This window comes from Cyprinus carpio, chromosome B22, assembly GCF_018340385.1.
Source record: "Cyprinus carpio isolate SPL01 chromosome B22, ASM1834038v1, whole genome shotgun sequence".
In the NCBI taxonomy this organism is placed as follows: domain Eukaryota; kingdom Metazoa; phylum Chordata; class Actinopteri; order Cypriniformes; family Cyprinidae; genus Cyprinus; species Cyprinus carpio.
Window position 1 is genome coordinate 2,344,302 of NC_056618.1, and position 26,418 is coordinate 2,370,719.

General features: G+C 38.2%; 2 protein-coding genes and 3 pseudogenes across 3 annotated transcripts; 4 read left to right on the forward strand and 1 right to left on the reverse strand.

The window, feature by feature from the left end:
- The window catches only part of LOC109062242, a 995,865-nt pseudogene extending 984,277 nt beyond the window's left edge, over nucleotides 1-11,588 (forward strand).
- On the reverse strand, nucleotides 602-7,371 carry LOC109062241 (deoxyribonuclease gamma-like). Of its 2 annotated transcripts, none has more exons than XM_042748998.1 (9): nucleotides 7,350-7,371; nucleotides 4,197-4,286; nucleotides 4,012-4,106; nucleotides 3,841-3,927; nucleotides 3,532-3,644; nucleotides 3,102-3,214; nucleotides 2,731-2,888; nucleotides 1,021-1,117; nucleotides 602-916 (listed from the first exon to the last, which is right to left on the reverse strand). In XM_042748998.1, exons 2-9 carry the CDS (start codon nucleotides 4,275-4,277, stop codon nucleotides 809-811), a joined length of 852 nt encoding a protein of 283 aa, XP_042604932.1. In that variant the 5' UTR covers nucleotides 4,278-4,286; nucleotides 7,350-7,371; the 3' UTR covers nucleotides 602-808. The 2 variants fall into 2 exon arrangements, with proteins under 2 accessions (XP_042604932.1, XP_042604931.1); XM_042748997.1 differs by lacking the exon at nucleotides 7,350-7,371 and adding an exon at nucleotides 5,012-5,140.
- On the forward strand, nucleotides 7,523-9,198 carry LOC122141494 (deoxyribonuclease-1-like). Its single transcript, XM_042749019.1, has 4 exons — nucleotides 7,523-7,572; nucleotides 8,654-8,739; nucleotides 8,919-9,007; nucleotides 9,090-9,198. The coding sequence occupies exons 2-4, from the start codon at nucleotides 8,659-8,661 to the stop codon at nucleotides 9,178-9,180; spliced, it is 261 nt and encodes an 86-aa protein (XP_042604953.1). The 5' UTR covers nucleotides 7,523-7,572; nucleotides 8,654-8,658; the 3' UTR covers nucleotides 9,181-9,198.
- Nucleotides 11,589-14,973: 3,385 nt separating the features above from the next.
- LOC122141479 lies at nucleotides 14,974-17,749 on the forward strand (annotated as a pseudogene).
- A 1,008-nt stretch (nucleotides 17,750-18,757) lies between these two features.
- On the forward strand, nucleotides 18,758-25,571 carry LOC122141450 (annotated as a pseudogene).
- Nucleotides 25,572-26,418: the final 847 nt, after the last annotated feature.

Sequence of the window (26,418 nt, forward strand, 5' to 3'; positions counted from 1 at the left end):
ACTATACAGTATGTGCCCAGATGTCAGGAAGGAAAGAAGCCTTGGTATTTTTACCTTTCAGTGGTGATCTACCGTACATGGATCTGCTGAGATGGACTATTGGAGGATTTCACACATCTACAGACTATCTTATGACCGCCTGTAAAACAGTCAACAAAAACTGCGGTACAAACATTCATTGTTACCTAATTGTTCTGTTTCATCTTTAAGACTTCTTGCACATTTAATCTCATTTGTGAATGATTTCTTGCTAATGAAGGTTGCTTGATTCCTTGAGGGTAAGTGGACTGCTGTAATTGATCTCTGTTTGGTAATGCAGAAGCTGATGTCCATGTTTACTGACTTGTCATGCTTGTTGCCACAAGCTAAATTAGAGATTGCTAAAGGCGCTTAATGCATGATTTTTGCCCAATAGCAGTGGTTTGGCATTTATCGCTTGTTTGTCTGTCAATTTATTGCTTGCACAGTACAGTAGTTCCTGTGTTAAAATAGAATTTTTAAAATTAATGTGCTACCAATTAATGGTTGCATCCAGCTGTGCAAACTAACACATTTATTAACACTTTAGGCATGAAATAATAAGCTTGTTGGAAAAATGACATTAAATAAATGAAAATGAAAAGTTTATTTTAAGATTTCACAGTCATTTCAATCATTTATAAGAATGTGAACTATACTGAAATGTTAATTTAATTGAATTAGCATGAAAAGATAAATGCTTTTAAATTATTTTTAATGCCTGAATTATCTTATGAAGAGGTAGTATCTCCTTCAGTAGAGTTCCCATTCAGTGTGCATTGGCATCCCATCATGCTTTGCGTTTCTGTGTTTTGGTTTTGGTTTTGCTGCTGGTCTTTGCCGCAGATGATTTCTTCAGACTCACCTCGACTGGGTAATGATCACTGATGTCTAGGGCCTGCCATAGATTAATCATATTAATATATTATTTTCTAATCTGTGTGCGAACCTCAAATTTATAAAAAATAAATAAATAAAATTAGACTTATGTAATATACTCACAGTTTCATCTGAAAGTTTGTAGGCTTCCTGGAAGTTGAAAGGTTTTGCCGATCTTGGAACAATAGCTTTTAACATGTCGTCCTTATACACCACAATCCTAGAAAACATATTTGCCATCAACATTTTCCAAAGCTTGACTGGCAGACTGACCTGTCCTTTTAGGGTTTGTTTACACAACAGCAATGTACCAAAACATTTTTGAAGACTTTTGTGTACAACGTTCACACTGATCCACAAAAAAACCCAACAAAAAACGCAACATCATGCACGCCAGGCCAGTAGTTGGCGATGTTGATTTGTATAGAAGCACTACGCACCTGTACGCATACACATTTATATAGACTGAACATGTAATACGCATGTGGATGACGTCACCATTTTCACAATTTTGTGTTCTTGTAGTTTACACTAAGTTCATTACAGTATTGTTTTCAAAAACTTGCACTTTGAAACCCGTTTTTAAACATTTGCACTTTCAGGCCCCCATAATGCAGTTTTCCTGTGAATAAACGGCCAAAAAATGTTTTGCATTTTAAGGGGAAAACCCTCGCCCTCTAAGGCTTCTAGTTACATCTAAGCAATGGTTTGCTCATCTTTTAATTAATAGTAATTATTTCACATTCATAGTCTAAAACAGTGTCTACACCGGATGTGAGCTACATGACGCTATTCGACAAAAGTCCATAGAACTTAATATAATCAGTGATTCTGTCTACAGCAAATGAATCCTTGACAGAAAACTGATGCCCTGTTCTATATCCAAAGTACTCCAGGCTCTTGCGCTACTTGTGACAACAGACAGACATCAGCTCAATGTTTAGTTGCTGACAGGAATAAAGAGGACGCTGTGAGGGACAGAAATCCAGTGTGTTCAATGGATTGTACTGCTATCTAACAACATACCAATTGTTTGGCTGACAAAATGTCTTTTCAAAAAAGTTTCATTATAAAGATTTGAAAGTTGGGAAACTTCTGCGCTCTAGGAACTTTATACAATGTGTGCTATTGTACAGACTGTAAGCCAGATTTACTAAACGGGGCAAATTAGCGTGAGAGCACAATCCCATAAAAGCGCTGACAGGAGTGGGAAGTTCTGCGGGTGATGTGCAGATGAAATAACACAGACCCAGCCAGCGCATTTCCAGAATGTCTCATTTTGTAAAAAAAAAAAAAAAAAAACACGAGAAAATCTAATTTCGAAATCAAAATCGTGAGTTGAGTGAATTGTTACATCCCTACTTAATATGTGTTGCGAAGATGAATGAAGGTGTAATGGGTTTGGAACAACATGAACGTGGGTAATGAACAACTGATGAATTATACCTTTAAAATACTCTCTTCCAATGTATTTTGTGACTGAAAAGGGAAGCTCCTACAAATGCATATGCAATAAGGTCAGACTTATTCATCACTAACATTAATTCTGACTGTGCAAGCTGTTTGTAAATCTAGCCCTGTAAGTCTATCCTTCTCAGCCTCACATTTCAATATGGCGCCTATTCCCTGTCTACACCGTGTGTGAGTTTTGTCACATCGCACCTTGCCTCAGCAGTTTGAGGCTGTCTACCATGAACACATCAAAGTGGAGGATCTGAATCCATTTGTAGCGCAGGAGTGTGAACTACATCAGAAATAAATTGTGGTTCTGTTTGCTGTTCTTGGATCAGGCAGCAGATGAAAGGTGAGTAAATGAATATTTATTCACCTCACCTGTCATAAGTGTGGTCATTGGACCGGATAACTGTGGTGTCCACATCGTCCCCAATCAGCCAGTGGAAATTGGGATCGCTGCGGATCCTGATGGTCTTCATCTTCTTCTTGGAGACGTAGGCACCGTCCGCATTGAAGTCACCAAGGATCATGACGTTCTGTAAAACAGTTAGAGTTTTCTCTCAAACTCTAATCAATGTTTGACTCACGTGTGTATTTAATCTTATCTCCACTTTAGATAAACTTAGGTCAATCCACTCAATACCTATGATTGTGTACATTCACATATTTGGCAGATGCTTTGTATCCAAAACAAATAGAACTCTAGATTTCCTCTGGAATGTGTTGTGGTTGCATAGGTGTAAACTCACATCTGTTTTCCATTTATCCATGACATGCAGAAAGACGTCGTATAGTTCATCTAGTTCCTTCTGTGAGTCTTTGGGCTTTGTGTGAACAGGGATCAACACCAAATCTTTCAGCACTGAAAGAGACAAAAAATGACTATAACTGACCTCATGTGGTCGACCTCCAAAAAACATTAATGGCTGTGTAGGAACATGCCATTACAATGAACGAATGAATAATGACTTCAGTTTTGGTCAGTTTCTCAAATAACTTTTATGGTGGTTTTACATCCCATTAATCCCATTGAAAAGAGGAACACATGACAACGTGAGGGTGAGTAAATGAACCCAGACTTTTCATTTTGGATGAAGTATAAGTCATGTTATCACTGAAGACTTTTTAGTCTAGAGTTGGTGCACTGTACTGGTCCAAGGTTTAACAGAAGTTGGTTACCTGTGTGTTTACAGCGGAAACGCAAGATGAAGGGCTCTCGAGAGAAAGCGTCCTCGTCACCCACTTGATTATCTTCGTATTGGTACGTGTCGACCAGTTTGGCCTCATCTTCTCTATTAGAAATGAGCAAAAAATAAATAAATGTTTTTTTTTCAATGCTACATGTATGACTATTCGTAATTGAACATCTAATTGCATTAAGGGAAAAGGAAGATGTATCAAATGCTACAAAATTTTGAAATGCATGATTTGATCCTTACGTATTCATGCTGAAAACATAATTGACACTTAATTTTCTAAATGTTGTACCTGTAGAAACAGACAAACTGTTCCTTATAAAGAGTCCGTCCCAGCCTGGAGCTTCCCACCATAGTGAAGGGACGTTTCTTATTAGCTCTGTGGGAGAAAAAGTTCAGTTTAGGCTGAGTTTAGGCTTTTAGGTACAGATGGTGAAGAGAATCTCTGAAGGTTCATACAGACCTGGTGCTGTTGAGCTCCTGCAGAAATTTGTCTATAGATTTGCCCGATTTGTCCACCACCTCGAGAAGAATGATTATACTGTACCGAGAGAAGATCTAGGAAAGAGTGTTGTGGTCTGTTTTAAAAAAAAATACTTCTGGGTTTTTACTATGTGATTTTTTTAAACAATCAGATTATAATCTCACCTTAATGAGATATTTTACAATATTTTTGTCTGACAGCTTGCTTGGACCCATACGTCTGATATTAAAAGATGCGATCTTCATGGTGTCGACCTTAAGAAAGTGAAAACCATCACAAAGTGATACGAGTTTAAAGCAACAACACTTCAGACTGGCTTCATGTTTTCAGGTCTGTTCGGTACATCATGCAAACCTATAATCAGAGGAATTTCTATACCATTTTCCTGTTGTAAATCGCCAGAGGAAGTTTAACAGACAATTCGAGGATGCCTTGTTCGTACACAGGAAACCCTTATAGTTTCTAAAGAGCTGACATGTCAGATTATGTAGGACCGCAGCAGATCCGGTAGAGACAGTAAGGAAACCACACTGAGTTTCATGTTGAAAGTTCAAAAACAAAATGTACTCGAAACAGCAAAGTTTTAATTAAACAAAGTCATCTAAGAATTGAAAGAAGCACCAATGCACCAGTATAAGTGAAAACACTATTAACACATTCAAGAATCATCTCCGATCTTGTTTAAATGTTAAAAAAAAATCTGTTATATATATGTTATAATGCATAAATTAAGTCAAGTCTGCTTTATTGTCCACATGTACAGCACATACATAAAGAGAATTGAAATTCCGTTACTCTCAGACCCGTGGTGCATACAGATAACACTAACAGTAGAACATTAAATACAGATTAAATATAAAATGCAACTATACAAATAAGGTCATGTAAAAAAAAGATAAGTAAGCAGCACAAGGCATAAATGCTTTATGTATTTAAATGTATTTTTCTAGAAGTAAACACATAAACAATCAGCTCTTACCGAAGCTTTTGTTTACTATGAAGTCTCGTTTTCCTGTGTTGTCTGTTAGACAGCTAGTAAATTATTAATGGCTGCTTATGTGAAAACAGGCCATGCCTACTTCCTGTTTTAAATCAGATAGGGTTTCTGTCGCACAGATGTCTCGTGAAATGGAGAAGTAGAGGGCTCACTGATTAATAACAGATCTCTCTCTCCGCTGGTGTAATTTTTTGTAGTAATTTATAGCAGGCTTGACTGGAGGTAACCACATAGCCATGGTGTTTAAAGACCAACTGAGCTGACTGTCAAAAACAACAGCCTTTTTGATTTAAATTTGCCTTTGTGAAACCTCACCCATTAGGATTTTAGGATAATAGTGCAGTTCAGACTCAAACCCGCTGGAGCACTTGATGCACTTTATTTTTTTAAATATGTCAAAATGTCACTAGCTTTTACTTCAGAACCACCCAATTTCCCTATATGCTTTGCAAATAAAGTATTCTCTTAAAACAAGTTCATCCACAATAAATTTGACCTTGGTTTCCCAGAATGCAGTAATTTGGTGGCAATTTACTATATTTAAAAAAAAATGAAACAAATGCAATAGGCGTCTTAATTACATTAAAAGTTTACAATTAAAGAATTTATTTATATTGATTATATTTTTCGTCTTTAAAACGTTATGAAATAGTGAACAATATTGTCTGAAACTTCTAGCTGACAAAAAGTTCTTCATATCTGGGTGTTTGGGAAAGTTCCTTGATTAGAGTTGGGTTGAACAACCCAGCCTTGAAGAAGCTGTGTATTCTCTATGTGTGTGTGTGTTGGTATCTGTCTGTGCAGTACCAGTCTCCGGGGGGATTTATAACCGCACTTAGGGTGGAATACTGGACGTCTTCCAACACCCAGATGTATGTCTTGGGTGTGAGACATTGCGTGTGAACTCGAATCTCATTTTTCTACAGTTGAACCTATCAGTATCCTTTTTACCCAGTCATGACACAGTTGGTGACCTCTGCTGGAGTTAAATTGCTGTTGTATTGAGATTGTAAGAAACTGACCCAGAATCCACTCCACAATAGATGTTTGATCATGCTCATTTCCCAAAATGGCTTAAATATTATAGAGAAGAAGAGAGTTAACAGTTATGTTGTTTGTAGATCATTTGGGATGATCACATCCTGAGCAAATGTCATCAATTTTAGAATGGGAGCGGGTGTGGGACACCAAGAACTATCTCAGACAAAGGGGCGTCAGAACTTAATTAACATACTGACCAGAGCTATTCATCAGGAGCAACTGCATTTACATGAAGAGTAGTAAACTGGTTCATTCCGGCTCCGCTCTCAGAAATAAAGTACATGTAATTTGTCACTGCCATGCTGCAATAAACATCTTCATCGAGATCTTCAACGTCCTCATCATTTTTTCTTACAAGGCCTACGGACTCCTCGAGAGTGTTGAAGCTGACTTCTGCTGATGAAACTGCAAACTATTTTCTTTTTGCATCTCTATCTCCTGGTCTTCACTCATCATGGTTCTTGGGTTTTATCTGTAAACTCCCTTACACTATCAAAACCTTAATAAACTGTTTCCACCATTTCCAGACATTATTCCCAGAATGCAAATTTCGGCAGCAATCTAATGTATTTAAATAATTTCAAGTGCTATACATAATTTTGCTATACATTTACATAACTGATCTATCTATCCATCTATCTATCTATCTATCTATCTATCTATCTATCTATCTATCTATCTATCGAAACCTGAATGAACATTTCCCGCCATTTTTCTGGCATGATGTTTTGTTGTTGTTTTTTTAAATTCCTCGAATCCTCTGAAGCTGTAGTAGCTGTGATGTTGTTTTTGGCTCGCCCCGTCTTCACTGTAGTCATATTACACTGTGCTATGGAGGAACAGACTCCATTTCAAGTGGAAAAAACAACAACACACCCAGGACTGTCTGAACATGATTTCCATCTCAACGACAGTTATGAACAGAAAAGACCTAATATAACATCTATGTAGAGACATATTTAACCTTATGTTATAACTGAACCAATATCCACTTTAACTCATGTCCAGGACAATGTCTCCTTTATCTTCTACCTTCAGCTGCAGAATTTGTAATTCGGTTTCTATGTATTTCCAAAAGTAAGCACACTGCATCCTTAAGGCAGCAGCTTCCTGTTACACCTGACTGTTGCTAACAGGCTCTTTCTCTTTTTTCTTACTTTACAGGTTTACTTGGTGCTCAAACAACTGAAATATCTCATTCTGTCCATCCTGACAATTATTTCTCCACCTTTCAGTGCTTTGTGGCTGTAATGAGGATGATTGTATTATCTGAACTCACCTACAGTACGCTTCAGGACTCCACTTCCGAGTCAGTGTTTGATCAGAGGGAGGAACTCTTGTTGTTTCGAGGGATGTCCAAGTTGGGGCCGGGCCAAATCACTCGACAGGTTCCTGCGTCTAGCCAATCAGGTTACAGGTGTCCAGTATAAGTAATGCAGGTGATTTTAGGCATCTCTACAGTCTTTTTTGTTTTTTCAGTGCAACCTTGGACCAGTGCTTGGGTAAGTAACATTTAGTTCTTGTAGTCTTTCAATCTTAATTTGTGCCATTTTTCTAAGAATTGAATAAATAGTTTCAAGTGTCCAGACAATGTAATCTCAGCATGAATGTAATCATCTCAGTAGTCTAAGCATATTTAAATTCAAAATTGAAATTCAAAATAAATATGTGTGGTAAGTTAAGTATTGCTCTTTGACTCTTTAAAATCTTTTTTTTTTTTTTTTTTTTTTTTTTTTTTTTTTTTTATAAGTGTCCAGACAGCATCTGATGAGAAGGTTGTTGTGTTTTTATATTCCTGCCAGGTTATTTGGAAAAATATTCCAAAAATATTTGATTTTTTTCTTGATTTAAGAAAAAATAAAAAATGCGGACACACACACACACACCTAGAATTCATATAGATAAAGCCCCTAAACTTGTCTCTGCATGTTTGGTGTTGAATGGGTGGAATGTAAAAACACTTTGTGTAAGTCCATGACTTTGGATTTAAACGACAGCCATTGTCACAAATAAGGTTTCGGGTGGTGGAGTCATGTTCACAACAGATTGTCATCCATATGTGTCTCGAATGTATAGGCGATTTTGCTGCTTTGATGTGCACTTAGCAATGTCTGAGCCCTGGAACTAATTTCTGCCCCATTCAGAGAAACCCTCTGGGCATAAAGACCCCCTGCACCAATTATTGGCCCGACACCAAGTCACTGAAATGGCCTCACACAGACCTTTCTTGTTCTTCTGCCTCTGTTTAGTAGCCCATTTCCTTCTCGGCTACATCAAATTTACCCTTTTTGTATTTAGACAACAAGAAACACATTTTAATTAAGGTGTTGTTTGACCATTTCAAGTCGCATAGTTTTCACTTGTAATGGCTTAAAAAAGATTCCGGTGATAGCAACAGCTTTTCTAAAAAAAAAAAAGAGTGTGTTTAACTTTATACTGTATGATAAAATCATTCATGAATGTATAAACGTCATGAATGCAGTAGCTCTACTGTTTGTCGTTCTGTGTAGGTTTGCATTTCTATTCTACAGAAAGTGTGATTATAAACTTCAAATTTGGTTTCTTTCATTTCACGATTAACAGGCATCATGAAGGTCGCCTCTTTTAACATCCAGAAATTTGGGAAATCAAAACTCTCTGATCCGTTTGTGCTGAAAACCCTGATCAAGGTAAGGCCTGTCCCCACCTACAGAAAGTCCAGAGTCATGAGAGACACACACCAAACATCACATCTGACATCTTGAATTGAGATTTGTCTTAATGTCTGATAATCCCTCACGGGAGGAGCAGCATGCACGGTATGATGATGAGGCTAATGGTTTGTTTTTACGTCGCTCCCTTTCTTCAGATTGTGTCACGCTATGACATCATTGTTATTCTCGAAGTGGTGGACTCCAGCGGAGATTCAGTGGATAATTTTCTCAAAGAGCTGAATAAGTGAGTCAAACAGGTGTGTTTTTTCTTGAAAATCCCTGCTATTACATGACAGTAGTAACCATGTCTGACTGCTCATCAACAGGTTCAACAAGACGCACCGTTACACCTTGGAGATCAGCACACGCCTGGGAAGAGAAAGTTACAAAGAACAGTTTATGTTCCTCTACAGGTAACTGCGTAATTTTGAAGATGCATTAGACTTTTAATTGGAATGGAGGCCGTACTGAATTTTACGAGGGTGCGGCAAACTTAGAACATTCCCATCTGGTTCCTGTTTAGTTATTTTTAGGAAACCAAATAAGAATGTTCCGTGTAGATTCTTTTTGTAACCAGAAACGAACCTTTTTGATGTTTTGGTGACAACTTAAAGAGAACCTATGAAGAACGTTCCCTATTTGGAGATTGTTCAATTCAATTCAAATAAAAAAAAAAAAAACTTCCTAGAATGTTGTTGGGATGTTTCTAAGGGAACCTACAGAGAACATTACCTAATGGTTTTATTTATACCTTACTGAAAGACATTACAAACCATCAACTATTATCCATTAAAAAATGGTTTCCTGTAGTGTGTACGATTTAGTGGTTTTAACAAGCCATCAATAAAAGGCAGCAAATTACTAGTAGAGACCAACAGGGATCTATTAATTCCCATTATAACCAGTAAAACCATTACAAGTTCTGTGATATGGTTTCTTTTGCTTTTTTCACGACACATTTCAACATATGACAATCTATATTTCCGTGTTGGTGGCGCTAATTCTGAATTTAAAAACTTGCCCTTCCATTCACTTTGAAATGAGTGTTGTTTTGATAGTCTCTAGACACAGCGACTATATATTAATAAAACAGGCCGTTTAGTTCTAAAGATCAGACAGAGGGTGATAAAAGGTCATAAAAACAAATGTATAAAACAGATAATTCCAGTCCTTGATTCTGATTGGTTGAGCCGCGTTCAAAGCTGTTGTAAATTACTCTACAAACATACACCACTGTTTACTTCTGACTATCAGTTTTATTTATTTATTGTACTAAACTACACTGTGTTTTTTAAATATGAGGATGACTTGGTGGATTTGGTCGGGTCTTACCAATACAAAGACAATCAGCCTGGAGATGAAGATGCTTTCGCCAGAGAAAAAAACCGTATGTTTCTGCGATTCAAAATGTCCATACAACAGGTAAAGTACTGCATATTACATGGGTGCAACAGTCTCGTGATTTTGACACATTAATGCACGGTGTAATTTTACTGGCCGTGATTTATGAGCTTAGGCTATAAGGAAATGTGTTTTTCTTTCCTGTGTATGTTTCCGGCTTTCCTTGTGATAACTTAATTCCCAGTTCATGCAACTGACGGCAAAAAACAAATTACACATAAATGTCACTGGCTATTTATCATTTAATCTCTGGGTTGGGTTGTGACAAAAACTGTGTGTGGACATCAGTTATTGTACTCAATAATCTTGTTCATGTCTCATCAGTGTTGGCAGATTTGGTGCTGATGCCCGTCCACACCAAGCCTGAGGATTCAGTGAAGGAGCTTGACGAACTGTACGACGAGTGTTTCAGGATGTCAAGACGAAGTGGAAGACTGATGTAAACCATTATGCACAACTACAATACCTTTATGATAATCATCCATTAGTTGAGACAGGATTTATTAATTTAAATACATGAGGATGAGTATATTTTGTGTGAACATGGTATAATGAGATACCATGCATTATTGCGTTTATAAACAGCATAGATTTTTCGTAATATAAGAATGGTTTAAAAACAAAAGCATGTGCATATCCATACAGAACATCATGATTTTGGGGGACTTCAATGCAGACGGCAGTTACGTGTCTGGTAGAGAAATAAAAACAATCCGCATCAGGAGTGACAAGAACTTCCACTGGCTGATCACAGATGACGAGGGACACCACAACCAGCACAACCAAAAATGACAACACTTATGACCGGTAATTAATTACACTATGACAAAAAAATGAACAAATATGATTTGAAGTCATTCTCATTAATATGACGTGTTCGTGCACAGGATTGTGGTGTATGGAGACGATATGCTTTTATCTGTTGTTCCAAATTCTGCAAAATCATTCAACTTCCAGAAGGACTACAAACTGACAGATGAGGAGGTAAACGAGAATCATATTTAATCACACTTACCATAAAGACATGAGTTATTACTGGACATTTAGCGTCAAAACACAGATTTAACATCTTTACAGGCGCTGAAAGTGAGTGACCACTATCCAGTGGAGGTGGAACTGAAGAGAAACCGTAAGCAGCTTAAACATAAGACACATGAACAGCAGCACAGTGACTGAAAACACATGACGAAGAGAAACAATAACATAAGATTTTTTCTGTTTAGGTTAAATGGAAATGGTATTGTGAGACTGAACTTCTTGTGGACATGAAAACTATGACTCTGAAGATCTGAAAATAAAGACGGATAAGCTTTTATGAACACTTCTGGTCATGTTTACATGTTGAAATCTTTGGATATCGTACAGTTGTTTTGAATGTCATATGAATGTTTCACAATCAAAGACATTAAACATCTGAAATCTGACTTTACAGTCATTACAAACTTTATTCCTTAATGTTTTCTTTAAATCCCTTTAAATAACATTTTTATTTTTTTTATGCTGCCACTGGGGACCCAAATCAGTTGGTTTGAACGGCAAACAAATATACATTTCTTTCCAGACTTCTTCATTCCATCTCCTAATATATAAGGAAGGAAAATGAAACAGTTTGTTGACAGAAGAAAAACACAAAATCTTTAGTGAATGTCTGGTGTGTCTCTCACGTCTACGTGGTGGCCAGGGGTGGCACGGGCCCCCCTTGAAATTTGGCTGGCCACCCCCACCAGATGTCTTGCTATAGGCTTGTTTTTAGTAAATGTCTAACTGTATCTGGCAGTGGCGGATCCTGATATGTGCTTTCTTCTCTTTATACTTCATTTTAGGCGGCTTCTATAGCGTGATGTATAACAAATATCGAGTGCGCGAATACAAATCTCCACTTGCAAGCGGATTTCCTTCACTAACACAAAACTGGATGTGTGCTTTTAAATATACATCGTTCTTTTATGAATGGGCTCTGCTCTTGCGTGTACACGCTCAAACTTTATCTTCGCATCACTGAAGACCAGAAGAGCTTTTTTTGTATTTCAGGTGAGGAGTAAGCACCAAACGGAAGCAAGCTGATTACAGTCAGCCTTCTCTAGTAATTTATTTTATTAATAGCCTACTTATTTTTAATTAAGTGCTTAACATATAAATATTTATGCAGTTATTTTATTTAGTGCATTTGTATTTTGTTGGTTTTGTATATAGTTATGCAATAAAAGCGCATCAACCAGGTTTTAGAAATAATCACCGAGGGTTCTTCTTAAATTAGCGAGGGTGCTCTAGTCTTAACGCACACTTTCACATACGTTGTCTCATCTATTGCTATAGTTATCACATTGACAAATAAAAAACCTTGAACCTTTAATATACACTGATCCATACAGAACATTTTGATTTTGGGGTGCTTTATGGCACACGTGTCTAAGAAAGACAAGATAAACATCAGAATATGCGAGAGAAACGTCCATTGGTTGATCGAGGATGAAGGATGGCGTAGACAGAGGACACCACAGCCAGCAACAACAAAGAACATACCGATGATCAGTAAATAATTACACGGCACAAACTGAGAGTGAGCGACCTCTATCCAGTACAAGTGGAACTGAAGAAAAAAATCTAAGCTTAAAGGTAACAATATGACACATGAACAGCAGCTCAATGTCTAATACTACAGAACAAAAAGAAACAAAAACATCAGATTGCTTTTCAGTCTGAAGATGATATTGTGAGATGAAGCATTTGTGGACAAGAAAAGTGTGCCTGCGGAGATCAGAAGCTTGTGATTGTTTACATGAGACTGAAGTTGACTTGAAATTTTTGGATATTGTAGACATTAAACAACTGAAATTAAAAATTTACAGTCATTTCAAACTTTATTCCTTTACGAGAGAAATATAAACTAAAAAATAATTCATTTTAGTCGCCACTGTGGAGCCAAATCATGAGTCGGTGGTTTACACGGCAAGCAGATATACACAGAAACACATTCACTTCTTCCCAGACTTCTTGATTCCTCCTCCAGCTATGGAAAGAAAACAAAACAGAGTTGATTGTCAGCAAAGGAAAAACTCAGAACCACACAGAAAGACTTCTGGCGTCTCTTTTCCCAGCAGCCTTGGCTTTCAGCTGTTCCATTGCTTTCTGCTCCTCTTTCTGTTTCTTGTTTTTCTGTTTGAAAGCCATGTCCTCCTGTGGGGTATAGAAAATGTGCAAAGCATTTCAAATCTCCCCGTGTTATTATTTCACTCTAAGCACAAACCGTGATCTCAGTGTTTATCAATAAACACTTCAACAGAAACCTGAACTTACATCGTCCATCTCCTTCGACTGCTTCTTGGGAGCCTTGAGGGGCTTCTTTTTACCTCCTGCAAAAGTAAGTATTTGGATATCACTTTAACATCGATAAATAAAAATTAAAAAATTAACAGAAATGTTTAATATACACATTTAATACAATTAATAATGGGTTTAAAATAGATTTTCGGAATAACAATAAAAAGAGAAACACAACGCCGAGCGAACTCATTCATTAAAATGCGGAGCGTCTTAACGCGGCTAATCCTGATAGCATCGTGAATATAAAGATTAGAAAATCAACACGTTTACAATCTAGAAGGAGCCGAAAAAAGCATCGGAACTTCTTGTTTGAATCCCATACGACTTTCTACACGATGAAACAAACATGTTTAGCGTTTGTGTTTTAATTTTTACTTAAAAACTTTACTTTTTACGTTTTTCCTCCCCGCCCTCATCCACAAAACATGATCATAATATTTATCAAATAATTCTTTCCTCGCTCTCCAACTAGGACCCCAGCTGTTACCCGGATGTAGTGTTCCCGACAAGTGCCTGATTCGTTTTGGCGAATCGGTTCGTTCGGACGGTTAGTGGAAATGAATTGGTTCAAAAGCTAATTTGATTCGTTTGAGTCGATCTCAAGGTTTTATTCTCAATTTTATAATCTCCTTATTGTTTTTTTTTTTGTTTTGTTTGTTTGTTTGTTTAAGATGGTTGGTTAATGCAATTTTTAAAATGTTATAGACAGCCGATGGATTTAAATGTTTCGCGAATCGGTTCGTTGGAAATGAACTGGTTCAAAAGATAATTTGATTCGTTTAAGTCAACCTCACGGTTCTATTCTCAATTTTATAATATCCCTCCTGTTGTTTTTTATATACAGTGTTGGTTAATGAAATTTTAAAAACGTTATAGACCGCCGAGAGATTTAAATGATTCGCGAATCGGTTCATTTGAATCATTAAAAAAAGAATCTATCGAAAAGAGCTAGGACACAAAGAGCACCCGCCGCCTGTGCACACACTGAAAGAAATGCTCTCTCATGCCGCAGAATGACATTTAAGGGACTTTGACTGATATTTTAAACACTGTTCCTCCTGTAAACATGAGAAATCACTGACCCGAGCAGAAACGGCACGAAACGGAGAAACGCTGGTATGAGTTTTATTAGTTCATGTCCTGACATTAATTCAGTTAGAACTGTAAACATTGTTTGCCGACAATATAGAACCATAGTATAGTAAAGTGTATTATACTGTGTATATTATAGAATTTACAAAACACTGTAAATCAATGCAACAACATACTGTAGTATTAACTATAGTAAACTGATAAACTAAAAAAAACTATAGTATACTATAGATTTTACTACAGTAAACTGTAGTGTATTGCAGTATAATATACCCTATAGTTATAGAAAACCTAGTACAGTAATTTGTTTATATTTCTATAGTTGTTAAATTACCTCAGCAACTATAGAAGATCTCATGAAGTTTATACATTTTTATTACGATTACAGGTTGCATATTTGACGTGCGTCGGCTCCGCATATGAATCTCTTCAATGAGGTTCAGAGGGAACATTATATTTCAAAGCAGCCATGTCTCCCATGTCTCCACCGACACCAGGTGTCCGGCCCGGTTCCAGAGGAGCCTCCACAGAACTTACTGCACCCAGCAGCAAAGTCCGAAGGATGAGCCGAATAAAATGACCTCCGTTAAAGAGCACACAGCATCTGCGTTGACGTACGCTGGAGAGCTGGGAAGGAAGTGGGGGCGAAATGCGGTGAAAACCGCAAGAGTGAGCGTCAACTACTGGTGGGAAAGATATGAGGAGTTTGTCGGGCTCAATGAAGTCCGAGATGCTCAGTCCAATGTCTCTGAGGTAAGGAAAACATGAACGATGCACCTTCGTTTACATTTAACCAAGTTATCACATTGGTGGCTTAATAAAATTGGAAAGCCTTCATGTAGAAACCTCAATTGATTTCATGGTGCTCAATCCAAATGAAATTTCGATTGGGATTTCTTTCGAAAAAATGGATTCAAAAAATAACTTTTGGATTCATTCTGACTATCCCAATTATTGCATGCAAGCATTATCACTGTTGGATTCATTTAAATGTCAGTATAATCTGAATTATGTTTTGCTGCTAGGCTGAGAAGGCCTTCATGGTCGCCAGAGGGATCGTCAGAGAAGCTCATGCCAGCCTGGAGGCTCTTCAGGTTCGGCTGAAGGAAGTGATGAGGGACCGCTTGGACCGCGTGTCTCGTGAAGAGGCACATTACTTAGAGTTAGCCACACTGGAACACAAGTTACTGCAGGTGAGGTGGAACTAGTAATGTATACGTATATAGGACTAGGAGCGTTATGGCAAAAAAAAATGATCACAATCAAATTTTTTCATATCAGTCGATATCGATAATTATTCAAATACATTTCAAATCTTAACTTCTTTCAAGTTTAAAGGCAGATGTTTGCCTCTAAGTGAAGGTTCTAGAAACCAGACAGTTAATTGTGGTTTTAAAAAAAATACTCTTTGTGATCAGAACTTGAAAAAAAAAAAAGGTAAAGTTTTTGAATTCTTCACACACTTTTCCAGGCATTTTTCCATAACAAAATAAATATCTTGATAGAAAAATACAAAATTCTTAGTTTCTGCACGTTCTATCTTCTAATCATGAAACAGCTTAACTTCTAATCATAATCTTCTTCAGCACAGTTTGCAGTGCGGGCTGCAATATAATAATTCATTTTGTCTATTAAATATTTTTAATATTAAACTTTTTTTGTCTCTTAGAAATGCACATTTGACAGTAGCTTGCGTTGACTAACAAGTAGAAGCTTGAGTTAGGATGCAGATGTAGATTTATGTTCATTATCAAAAACCTAATTTTTTTTTATGGTGAAAAGTAATTATTTTGAAATAAATAGCTTCATTCGTCTTCTGAACACAATTTGAGATATTTTGGATGAAAACCGGGAGGCTTGTGACTGTCCCATTCACTGTCAAGTAAATTACACTATCAAGGTCCAGAAAAGAATGAAAGACATCGTCAGAATACTCCATCTGCCATCAGTGATTCAACTGTTACTGTAACATTATGAAGCGACGAGAATACTTTTTGTATGCAAAGAAATGACTTTATTCAACAAGTTGTCTCCTCTGTGTCTCTCCACATCACCGTAACGCCATTTTGGAGAATATGAGCTGAACGCAGGCAGCGTACGCTCTTCTGTGTCAGCCGTGCAGCATGAATATGTTTTCTATGTGTATTTACGCTTTGATTTGAATGAAAACAGCGCATCCGTGCAGTGGATATTCTCCAAAAGGGCGCTACAGTGATGCGGATGGACACAGAGGAGACTTTTTGGTGCATAAACCACTGTATCAAACTCTTGTTATCCGTTTATCATTATCGTTTTATCGCCCAGCCCTATACGTACGTATATGTATTGCACAATTGCACCTTCCCTTTTAAATTTTTTGTCATTTACAGGAAGAACGGCGTCTCAAAACGGCCTATGAGAACGCAGAAGGCGGCGAGCGAGAGAAGTTTGCGCTCTTTTCTGCTGCCGTGCGAGGGAGCCACGAGAAAAGAGGACCCAGGGCCGAACGTACCAAAAACTGGTCCATTATTGGTTCGGTGTTGGGTGCCGTCATTGGGGTAATGGGCTCCACTTATGTAAACCGGGTACGTCTGCAGGAACTCAAGAGCTTGTTGCTGGAGCCCCAGAAGGGACCGGTGAGTCTTCAGGAAGCCATCAAGGTCCAAGCCAGCATGCACAAAATGCAACAAGATGAACTCCGCAACCTCATCGACTCCACTCAGGACGGCTTTGAAAGGCAGCGTAAAAGACGTGAAAGCAGCCAAACCAGCGTTTGTTCCGCCAGCAGCTACCCTTGTCCCAGCGTCTAGTGCTTCAGAAGAAGCGATTCAAGAGATTCTCCAACACAGCCAAGAGCCCAAGGGCTCATTGAAAGCCTGCCTTAAACCGCAGCTGGAGCATCTGGAGGAGAACGTCGGGAAGGTTGAGACCGAGCTGCAGGCGGTCAAGACAACTCTACCAGTCCCGTCCCGTGAGAAAGCCCGTCATTCAAAACCCGAGACAAGCAGCTCTTTGTATGCGATACAGACACAGTCCCGTTCAAGGCCTCAGTCAAAACTGAGAAAAGACGAGGAGGCGCAGATCAACAAAACAAGTCTATACAATACTGTCCTGACATGTGCCGCATTTGCTGTGACTGTGCCAGTTCTGTACACACTGTTGAGAGGTACCTGAAAAGTGTGCAGGCAGTGTGCACTTAGTGGCCAATTAATACACTAGAGAATAATGTACCTGAAGTTGTCCAAGATTGATTAAATATTGTGAATTCTAAGTATCATTGTTTGTATGGACATTCTTTGTCTTCTTTGGTTCTTAATTCATACTACATACATTCCACAAAGAAACACCACTCATGTTTTCATTAGAAAATGTTTAAAATGTGTTCGTTTTATTTTAAATATAGATCCATCTGAGGACTCACATAGTTTGGCACTTATGTGACTCCCCACTGTAGAAGCTGCTGCTTGGTTTTTATTTAAGAACGCGAAAACGCGAAGATAAAATTGTGCTTGTCATATCGATTCTCTGTCAATCATAATACGCCGCCGCCCCTTTTCGATGCGTCAAACCAATGAACGTTCAGTTCGGAACGACGGGCGCGGCTGCCACCGGACCAATCACAGTGCTCAGACGCGCTTCCTCAATACATATTCATAGCGCTTCGCGCGCTTTTGTGATCACGTGGAGTATTTCGCGCGAAAAAGTCAGTCTTCCCGGAAAAAAAAACAGTCTACAGTCGAATCGCTGCTCAAGACGGACGTCAGAAGAGTGGCGGTGAGTGTATTTGTGTCTATTATCTATCTATATGTAAATAAATCGTTTGAATGTAGTTCGAATGTGTTTTAAAGTATTTTAAGTTAGTAGACATGTTCGAGATTATGCGAAGTGTGTATGGCTTGCCTAGTAGGATTGTCTAATAAAGTTAAAATGTAATAAACTAGATATTACAACAAAATACAATAAGTATAAGTTCCTATTTACACATAAGTTGTGGTTTTAATTCGATTTCTGTATTAAGTACATGGTTTGTTGTAACTGTAACTGTCAAATTATTTTGTTTATTACAAAATAATTGTAAGAATTATATACATATGAGGGAAATATATGTTTTTACCTTATTTAAAAACTGACGTATGTCATATATTCATAAAAAAATATATTAAAAATATTGTCTGTTGAAGAGTTAAGTCAGCTTAAAATGTCCCACGTGGGTAAAAAAACTTTCGTTTCTTTGTTGTGGTTCAACGGTTATAACTGGCATTTCTTAAATTATATTATAGTAGTGCTTCAGTATTTAACATATTGGCTGACTGACAGGTCTGTTTTTCAAAAGTAATGATATTTATTTTCAGTGTTATTACCTCAAGCCTGATGTAGTTACACATATGTTACACCTATGTTATGACCTTTAGTCTTTCTCTTTCAGTTCTAGTGTAAAGACTCTTGCTTTATACAGCACTAACATGTTTTTGCTTCTAAACAGGATTCATCAGAGTCGTTGCACATGGCCACCAGCCCCAGTCGTGGTTCACGGCGGGGTGACCTGACCTCCAGCCCCGGCAGAGACCTGCCCCCGTTTGAGGACGAGTCCGAGGGGATTCTGGGAGACATTATTCCTGATGAGGAGGACGGAGACGGAGAGGAGCTGATCGGGGATGGGATGGAGATTATTATATTAGGAACCTCATGAAACCTGTCAAGAAACATGTCCAGGTCACATTTCATCCCCCAGAAATACAAAAAAATAATGCAGTTAGTCTAGCAACTATATCTGTGCCCTTAAACATTTCTTTTTGTGAAACTGAAATATAACACTATATAGTAATATAGCACTTGTATATTATTGCTCTTTTGTTGGTTTTGATTGCTTCTCTTGTCCTCATTTCTAAGTTGCTTTGGATAAAAGCTTCTGCTAAATAACAAAATGTAAATATAAATAACAAAACTAAATTGAAATTTTAAAACAAGACCCAAATCAAATAAATAAGTAACACAAATCAAATAAAACTCGTTATTCTAGTCGTTATTACGAGAAAACAACTCTGGTTATGTCGAGATCACGAGAAAATTAAGTCGTGCTAATGAGAAAACAAGTAGAAAAAAAAAAAATAATGCATGGCCGCTTAGAACTTCTGTATTATACAGAGGCAAGATATAAAGAAAAACTACCATATACGCCACATCAAAGAGCATTCATCAAAGTAATTTATTGTCTGAATTTCCTGAAATCATGGGAACAATTTTTTTCTGTATGCACGCTTACCGAACTGAAAGACCTGTACTCGGTTGGAATACGTGAACTGTTACACCCCTAATTTTTTCTGCGGTAATTTTCACAGAGACTACCGTGCCATCCCAGAACTGGACCGTTATGAAGCTGAAGGTCTGGATGAGGATGAAGACTTCAGTGAGCTCTCTCCCGGCGCTCGTGCGGAAGCAGAAGCGGCTATGAGACGGCGCGACAGAGAACAGGGCCTTGGTATGGGCCGCATAGGACGCGGGCTTCTTTACGGTGCGGTGTTTTAAAAATTTCGTTACTCTCAGTCAAGTCAAGTAAAGTCTGCTTTATTGTCAATTCTTCCACATGTACAGTACATACATACAGAGAATAAAAATTTCGTTACTCTCAGAACCCCCGGTGCATACAAATAGCGCAGATAAAAAAATGGTCATACCACAGGCCACTCAAACAAATAATGCTTATTTTGTCATTTAAACCTGTTTTTGGTTTTGTGATGGACAGACAGTGAAGACGAGGATACAAACGACCCACGAAGAGGCAGCGGGTTCTTGCGGAGAGGGCAGCCGATGGCGTCGCGATGGACGGCGAGGATGAAGAGATGATCGAAAGCATTGAGAACCTGGAGGACATCACATGTGGAACGGTCAGGGAGTGGGTTTCAATGGCCGCCCCGCGCCTGGAGATCTACCACCGCTTCAAGAACTTCCTGCGGACACATGTGGACGAGCACGGACACAATGTGTTCAAAGAGCGCATCAGCGACATGTGCAAAGGTGGGTGGCGGATGGTCGTTTGGGGAGCACCGTATTACTGATTCCGATGATTCTTGACTTGATATTTTGCGATCTCTACAGAAAAATAAGGAGAGTTTGTTGGTAAACTATGAAGAGCTGGCATCCAGGGAGCACAGTGCTAGTATTTTCTTGCCGGAGGCTCCCGCCGAGATGCTTAAGATCTTCGACGAAGCCGCTAAAGAGGTGGTGCTGGCAATGTACCCCAAATACGATAGAATCGCACAAGAAATCCACGTCCGTATCGGCAACCTGCCGCTGGTGGAAGAACTTCGATCACTCAGGTACGAGCAACTCCACGTCTTTTGTTTTTCCTAATATATTAAAAAATACAATTAATTTAATAAATAAAAATTTTATTTATTTGCACTTTTTTTTTTTCCTGCAGGCAGCTTCACCTGAACCAGGCTTATCCGCACCAGCGGTGTGGTGACCAGCTGCACTGGAGTTCTGCCGCAGCTCGGTATGGTGAAATACAACTGTAACAAGTGTAACTTCATCTGGCCCTTCTTCCAGTCCCAGAACCAGGAGGTGAAGCCGGGCTCCTGTCCCGAGTGTCAGTCACTTGGTCCCTTCGAGATCAACATGGAGCAGGTGTGTGACGAAAACCAAATTCCTGTGTGATTTGCAAATCAGAAGTATAGTGCATTTGGGTGAATCTTTAAAGAAAAGTGGTGGATTTAATTACTCATTTATTTATTACTGATTTCTCGGGGAAGGAACTAAAAACTAACTTATCTGTTCTAAACAGAATTTAGCAAGTGGCGATTAATCAACCTTTAATCTGATCTTATTCAATAATAAACTAATATAGGTTTGAAGAAAATTCTCTTTGCTTTATCTGCTTATGTAAATGTGCTCTTAGGAGACCAGCTTTTGCCATCTCATTTGTTGCCATAGCAGCAGAAAGTAGCTGATTCTTTTTTTCTTCTGATGTTAATGGAGATTCTTGCCTTTCACAGACTGTGTACCAGAACTACCAGCGTATCACTATTCAGGAGAGTCCTGGCAAAGTGGCGGCGGGCCGCCTGCCTCGCTCCAAAGACGCCATCCTGCTGGCCGAACTTGTGGACACTTGCAAACCTGGAGACGAGATTGTGATTCAACAGACCCTGATGAATACAATATTTATCAAATCAAATCAGTTTGAACTGCCCTGCATTCATCCAGACTACAGTTTGGTGGCTCTGCATGAAGTTCACTATTCATTTTAGACTTCAGAACCCCCCCCCCCTCTATAGCCATTAAACGTAATTGAATGTCGATTTGTGTATTAAATCGTAAATAAAACACTTTATATTATATAAAATTAATCTAAAATTGGTGTTACTGAGCAATATTAAAGTAAATATGTACGGTAAATACAATATGTCCTGAAATTTGGACCTGTAAATATTTAAAGTTATCAAAATGAGCCTTTTGTGTTATTTCTGTCATAATTATGTAATTTATTAGTAATATATAAAAAATTTTTTACCTTTAAAAAATCATATAATATTTAATTAAAATTAGTGCTGTCAAACGATTAATCGCAATTATTTGCATCCAAAATAAGTTTTTGTTTACATGTGTGTGTGTGCTGTGTATATTTATTATGTATATATATAAATACACAATGCATGTATATATTTTGAAAATATTTAGGGCTGTCAAATGATTAATCACAATTAATCGCATCCAAAATAAAATTAATATATATGCATAACATATTTTTCTGAAATATATACATGCGTGTGTGTATTTATATTATACATTATGTAAACAAACTTATTTTGAATCGTGATTAATTGTTTGACAACACTAATTATAATATGTCCATCTATATGTTTTTTTTTTCCCATTATATTATATTGCAAATAATACTTGAATATTATTAGGAACTTACAGGAATCTACTTAGGATATTTATATCACTAACTATATAAAATAATATTCAAGTGAAATACGATTCAAATATGTTTGCATTTATATATCCTATTTTTCTACTATGTAACATTGTAAATAATACTTTGATATATATTTGAATAAAATATAACCTCAAAATTGTATATTTTTACAGGAGCTCACAGGAATCTACCACAACAACTACGACGGCTCTCTCAACATGGCTAATGGCTTTCCGGTGTTCGCTACTGTAATCCTGGCCAATCACATCGCCCGTAAGGATGAGGGCGTGGCAGTGGCGGAGCTCACCGATGAAGACATCAAAGCCATCGTGTTACTGTCCAAAGACGAGCGCGCATCGGAGAACGGGTGAGCAGTGGTCACACATTACAGTTTGAGCTGTAACGTCAGAGTGTATCCGAAAGTTTCTCCAGATTAATCTCAACTTCCTTCCAGATTTTCGCAAGTATTGGTCCTTCCATCTATGGGCACGAGGACATCAAACGTGGTCTGGCGCTTGCTCTGTTTGGCGGCGAAGCCAAGAATCCAGGTATTTTTTTCACAGCTATTAATTTGCACGTCCTTTAAAGTCCTTCAGAGTCAAAGATGCTCAGTTGTCTTCTGGCTCCCTCAACAGGCGGGAAGCACAAGGTGCGTGGTGATATTAACGTTCTCCTATGTGGAGATCCTGGCACAGCCAAGTCCCAGTTCCTAAAGTACATCGAGAAGGTTGCGAGTCGCGCGGTCTTCACTACAGGTCAGGGCGCTTCCGCCGTGGGTCTGACGGCTTACGTGCAACGTCATCCCGTGAGTCGAGAGTGGACGCTGGAGGCGGGAGCGCTGGTGCTGGCGGACCGAGGTGTCTGCCTCATTGATGAGTTTGATAAGGTGAGCTAGCATTAAAATTTGGACCAGTTTGTAGCTTAAAAGATGTTTTTGATGTACTTTCACCAATTTTTGGACCAGTTTAGAGTAATTTTTAGTTGAATACTTAAGTGAAATAGTTTTTTTTTCTTCTTTATTTAAATGACCGATCAAGACAGACCAGCATCCATGAAGCCATGGAGCAGCAAGAGCATCTCCATTTCCAAAGCTGGGATCGTCACATCACTGCAGGCTCGCTGCACTGTCATCGCTGCCGCCAATCCTATTGGTGTGTTCTGGGAGCATTTAAATGAAAGTTTAATTGAGGGTCACAACTTCAATTTTGCCATCGGCACTTCAAGAGTTGCATGTTAATCTAAAATGCAGTCATGTTCTTAATTACTTTCTGCTGGACCAAAAATTGCAGCAGTGTTTTTGGCAGCAATCATTTTTCTTAGGAAAGTTTTCTTTCTCTTAAAAGGTGGGCGTTATGACCCGTCTCTCACATTTTCTGAAAACGTGGACCTGACGGAGCCCATCATATCTCGATTTGACATTCTTTGCATCGTAAGAGACACCATCGATCCTGTGCAGGTGAGTCTGTTGACATCTTAAGGGTGTTCACAGTTTTCAAAAAAAAAAAAATTTTTATGTGTATTTTGTATTTTTACTTTTTATGCATTTTGGCCGTTCATTTACATAACAACAGCATTTTGGGGGCCTGAAAAGTTTCAAAACTTCAAAGTGCAAGTTTTTGAAAACAATACTGTAGTCATCTCTGTGTAAAACTACAAAAAAAAACAAGTCATGCGCTTGTATATTTATGTGTTCATTGTATAGGTATGTGTGAAGTTTGCCTCATGTTCTACTGGCCTGGCACACATAAATACTGCCTTTATATAGCCATTTTTGTGGATCCATGTGAACTGGGATCATTTTTTAGTACATTGTTATCATGTAAACACCCATAACAGTGACTGCCCAAGCTTTGTCAATCGATTTACCGATAATTATCTTTGGTTTAGGATGAAATGCTGGCTCGCTTTGTGGTGGGCAGCCACATCAAACATCACCCAAGTAACAAAGAAGGGGGCGTGGCCAGTCTAGAGGAGGTGGTGCTGCCAAACACCTTTGATGTCCCGCCCATCCCTCAGGAGCTGCTCAAGAAGTACATCATGTACGCCAAAGAGCGGGTGCGACCGAAACTTAACCAGATGGACCAAGACAAGGTGGCCCGAATTTACACAGCGACCTACGAAAAGAGTCTATGTTAAGAGTCGCATTTGAAGCCAAAGACGATTTTAAAATGTTCCACCCAATTTTCAGGCCATTCTGCAATTTTTCGGTAAATGCACGCAGAAATCGCAGTTATCGCAGACACATCAGAGTAATCTTATGCTGTCTCGCAGGCTACAGGAAGTATCCCAATTACTGTGCGTCACATAGAGTCCATGATCCGCATGGCCGAGGCACACGCCCGCATGCATCTGCGGGATTACGTGCTGGAGGACGACGTGAACATGGCTATCCGTGTCATGCTAGAAAGCTTCATTGACACACAAAAGTTCAGCGTGATGAGGAGCATGCGGAAGGTAAGCAAACTGATTATATATCGATTTGGCATCGATTTTCCATTTGTGGTAACTTTGCAAGTCTAGTGACTCCATGGATTCTGTCTGATCCTGGTTACGTTGGTAACTGAACTCGCATCTGATCATTTTTTACAGACGTTTGCACAGTATCTGGCATTCAGACGAGACAACAACGAGCTGCTGCTCTTTGTCCTGAAGCAGCTGGTTTCCGAGCAGGTTGCGTATCAGCGCAACCGTTACGGAGCCCAGCAGGACACCATTGAGATTCCTGAGAAAGATCTGGTGGACAAGGTAACTAATAGATGTTTAAAATCGAAAAGTCCCCATAAGTACTGAAGTTGCATGTGTTATCTGCGAGTTTGTGTTGTAACACTATCTTTTTTGGTTTCAGGCTCGACAGATTAACATCCACAACCCGTCTGCGTTTTACGACAGTGACCTGTTCCGCTCTAACAAATTCTCCCACGACGCCAAGAAAAAAGCTCATCGCACAGCGGTTTCTAGGCCTTCGTTCTGGATTTGTTCACAAGCAGTTGCGTCAAATCTCTTGGACTTGTATATATTCTGTAATGAGGTTGTCAGACAATCGCTACGTGGATTGAATATTGTTTTTGGTCCTTTCATGAAGTTGTTACCGTAGTCGTTACGCTTGTAGTGACCCGCTTGGCTTATGCAATCTTATTGGCTGCATATGAAATGTCGTTCTTGAACTTTCTATAATGTCAGTTTTGCAGAAATACTGCATTTATTAAATTTGTGATGTAAAAATTACTTTTGTATTATGTTCTGAGCAATAAATCTCAAACTGTGTATGTAATTTGACTGTTTTGAATTATTATAGTTATGTAATCTATACTTAACGAAGCTTGTTCGGCGACTGTGAAAAAATATTCTAAAAAAGGTAATTGCAACTATTTCACAATTCAGTTTTTTTCCTTAGAATTACAAGTTTATATCTTGTATGTGCAAGATAAACTTAAAATTGTTACATTTTTCTCAAATTTCTGAGTTGGTTCGAATTTGCCTTTATTTCTTTCGATTCTGAATTTACATATCGCAATTTTTTGATTCTCCCTCAAAATTCACCTCTCACAATTCTATTTTTTTTTTTTCTAAGAATTCTGAGTTTATATTTCCAGATTTTGACTTCCTCAGAATTCTGAGTTTACCTTGCTTTAAAAAAAAAGAATTGTGAAAAGTAAACTCGTTTACGAGTTAAGAACATTCAACTGAGGTTATAAACGTGCGATTCTGAGCATTTGAGAAAAATCGAATTGTGAGATTAAAATGCGCAATTAAAAACTTTAATGTTGCAGTTAACTTTTAGTTTTCTTTGTTTCTGCGGAAACAAGCTTCCAAAAGATACTGACAGCAGCAATTGGATCGTTTTTTAAAAAAATTGCAAAAAAAAATGTATTTTTTTACATCGATAATAAACTATTTATTGCATTTATTGCACTATTTATTTATGCATTTATTTACAATCT

Excerpts from the sequence above, each read along its gene's own strand:
- LOC109062241 (XM_042748998.1), bottom strand. The coding sequence starts at position 4,277 with ATGAAGATCGCATCTTTTAATATCAGACGTATGGGTCCAAGCAAGCTG. Across the intron at positions 3,215-3,531 it reads TTTCCGCTGTAAACACACAG|TGCTGAAAGATTTGGTGTTG; the intron begins GTAACCAACTTC and ends TGTCTCTTTCAG. Across the intron at positions 1,118-2,730 it reads AATGACCACACTTATGACAG|GATTGTGGTGTATAAGGACG; the intron begins GTGAGGTGAATA and ends TATGTTTTCTAG.
- LOC122141494 (XM_042749019.1), top strand. The coding sequence starts at position 8,659 with ATGAAGGTCGCCTCTTTTAACATCCAGAAATTTGGGAAATCAAAACTC. Across the intron at positions 8,740-8,918 it reads TGCTGAAAACCCTGATCAAG|ATTGTGTCACGCTATGACAT; the intron begins GTAAGGCCTGTC and ends CCCTTTCTTCAG. Across the intron at positions 9,008-9,089 it reads TTTCTCAAAGAGCTGAATAA|GTTCAACAAGACGCACCGTT; the intron begins GTGAGTCAAACA and ends GCTCATCAACAG.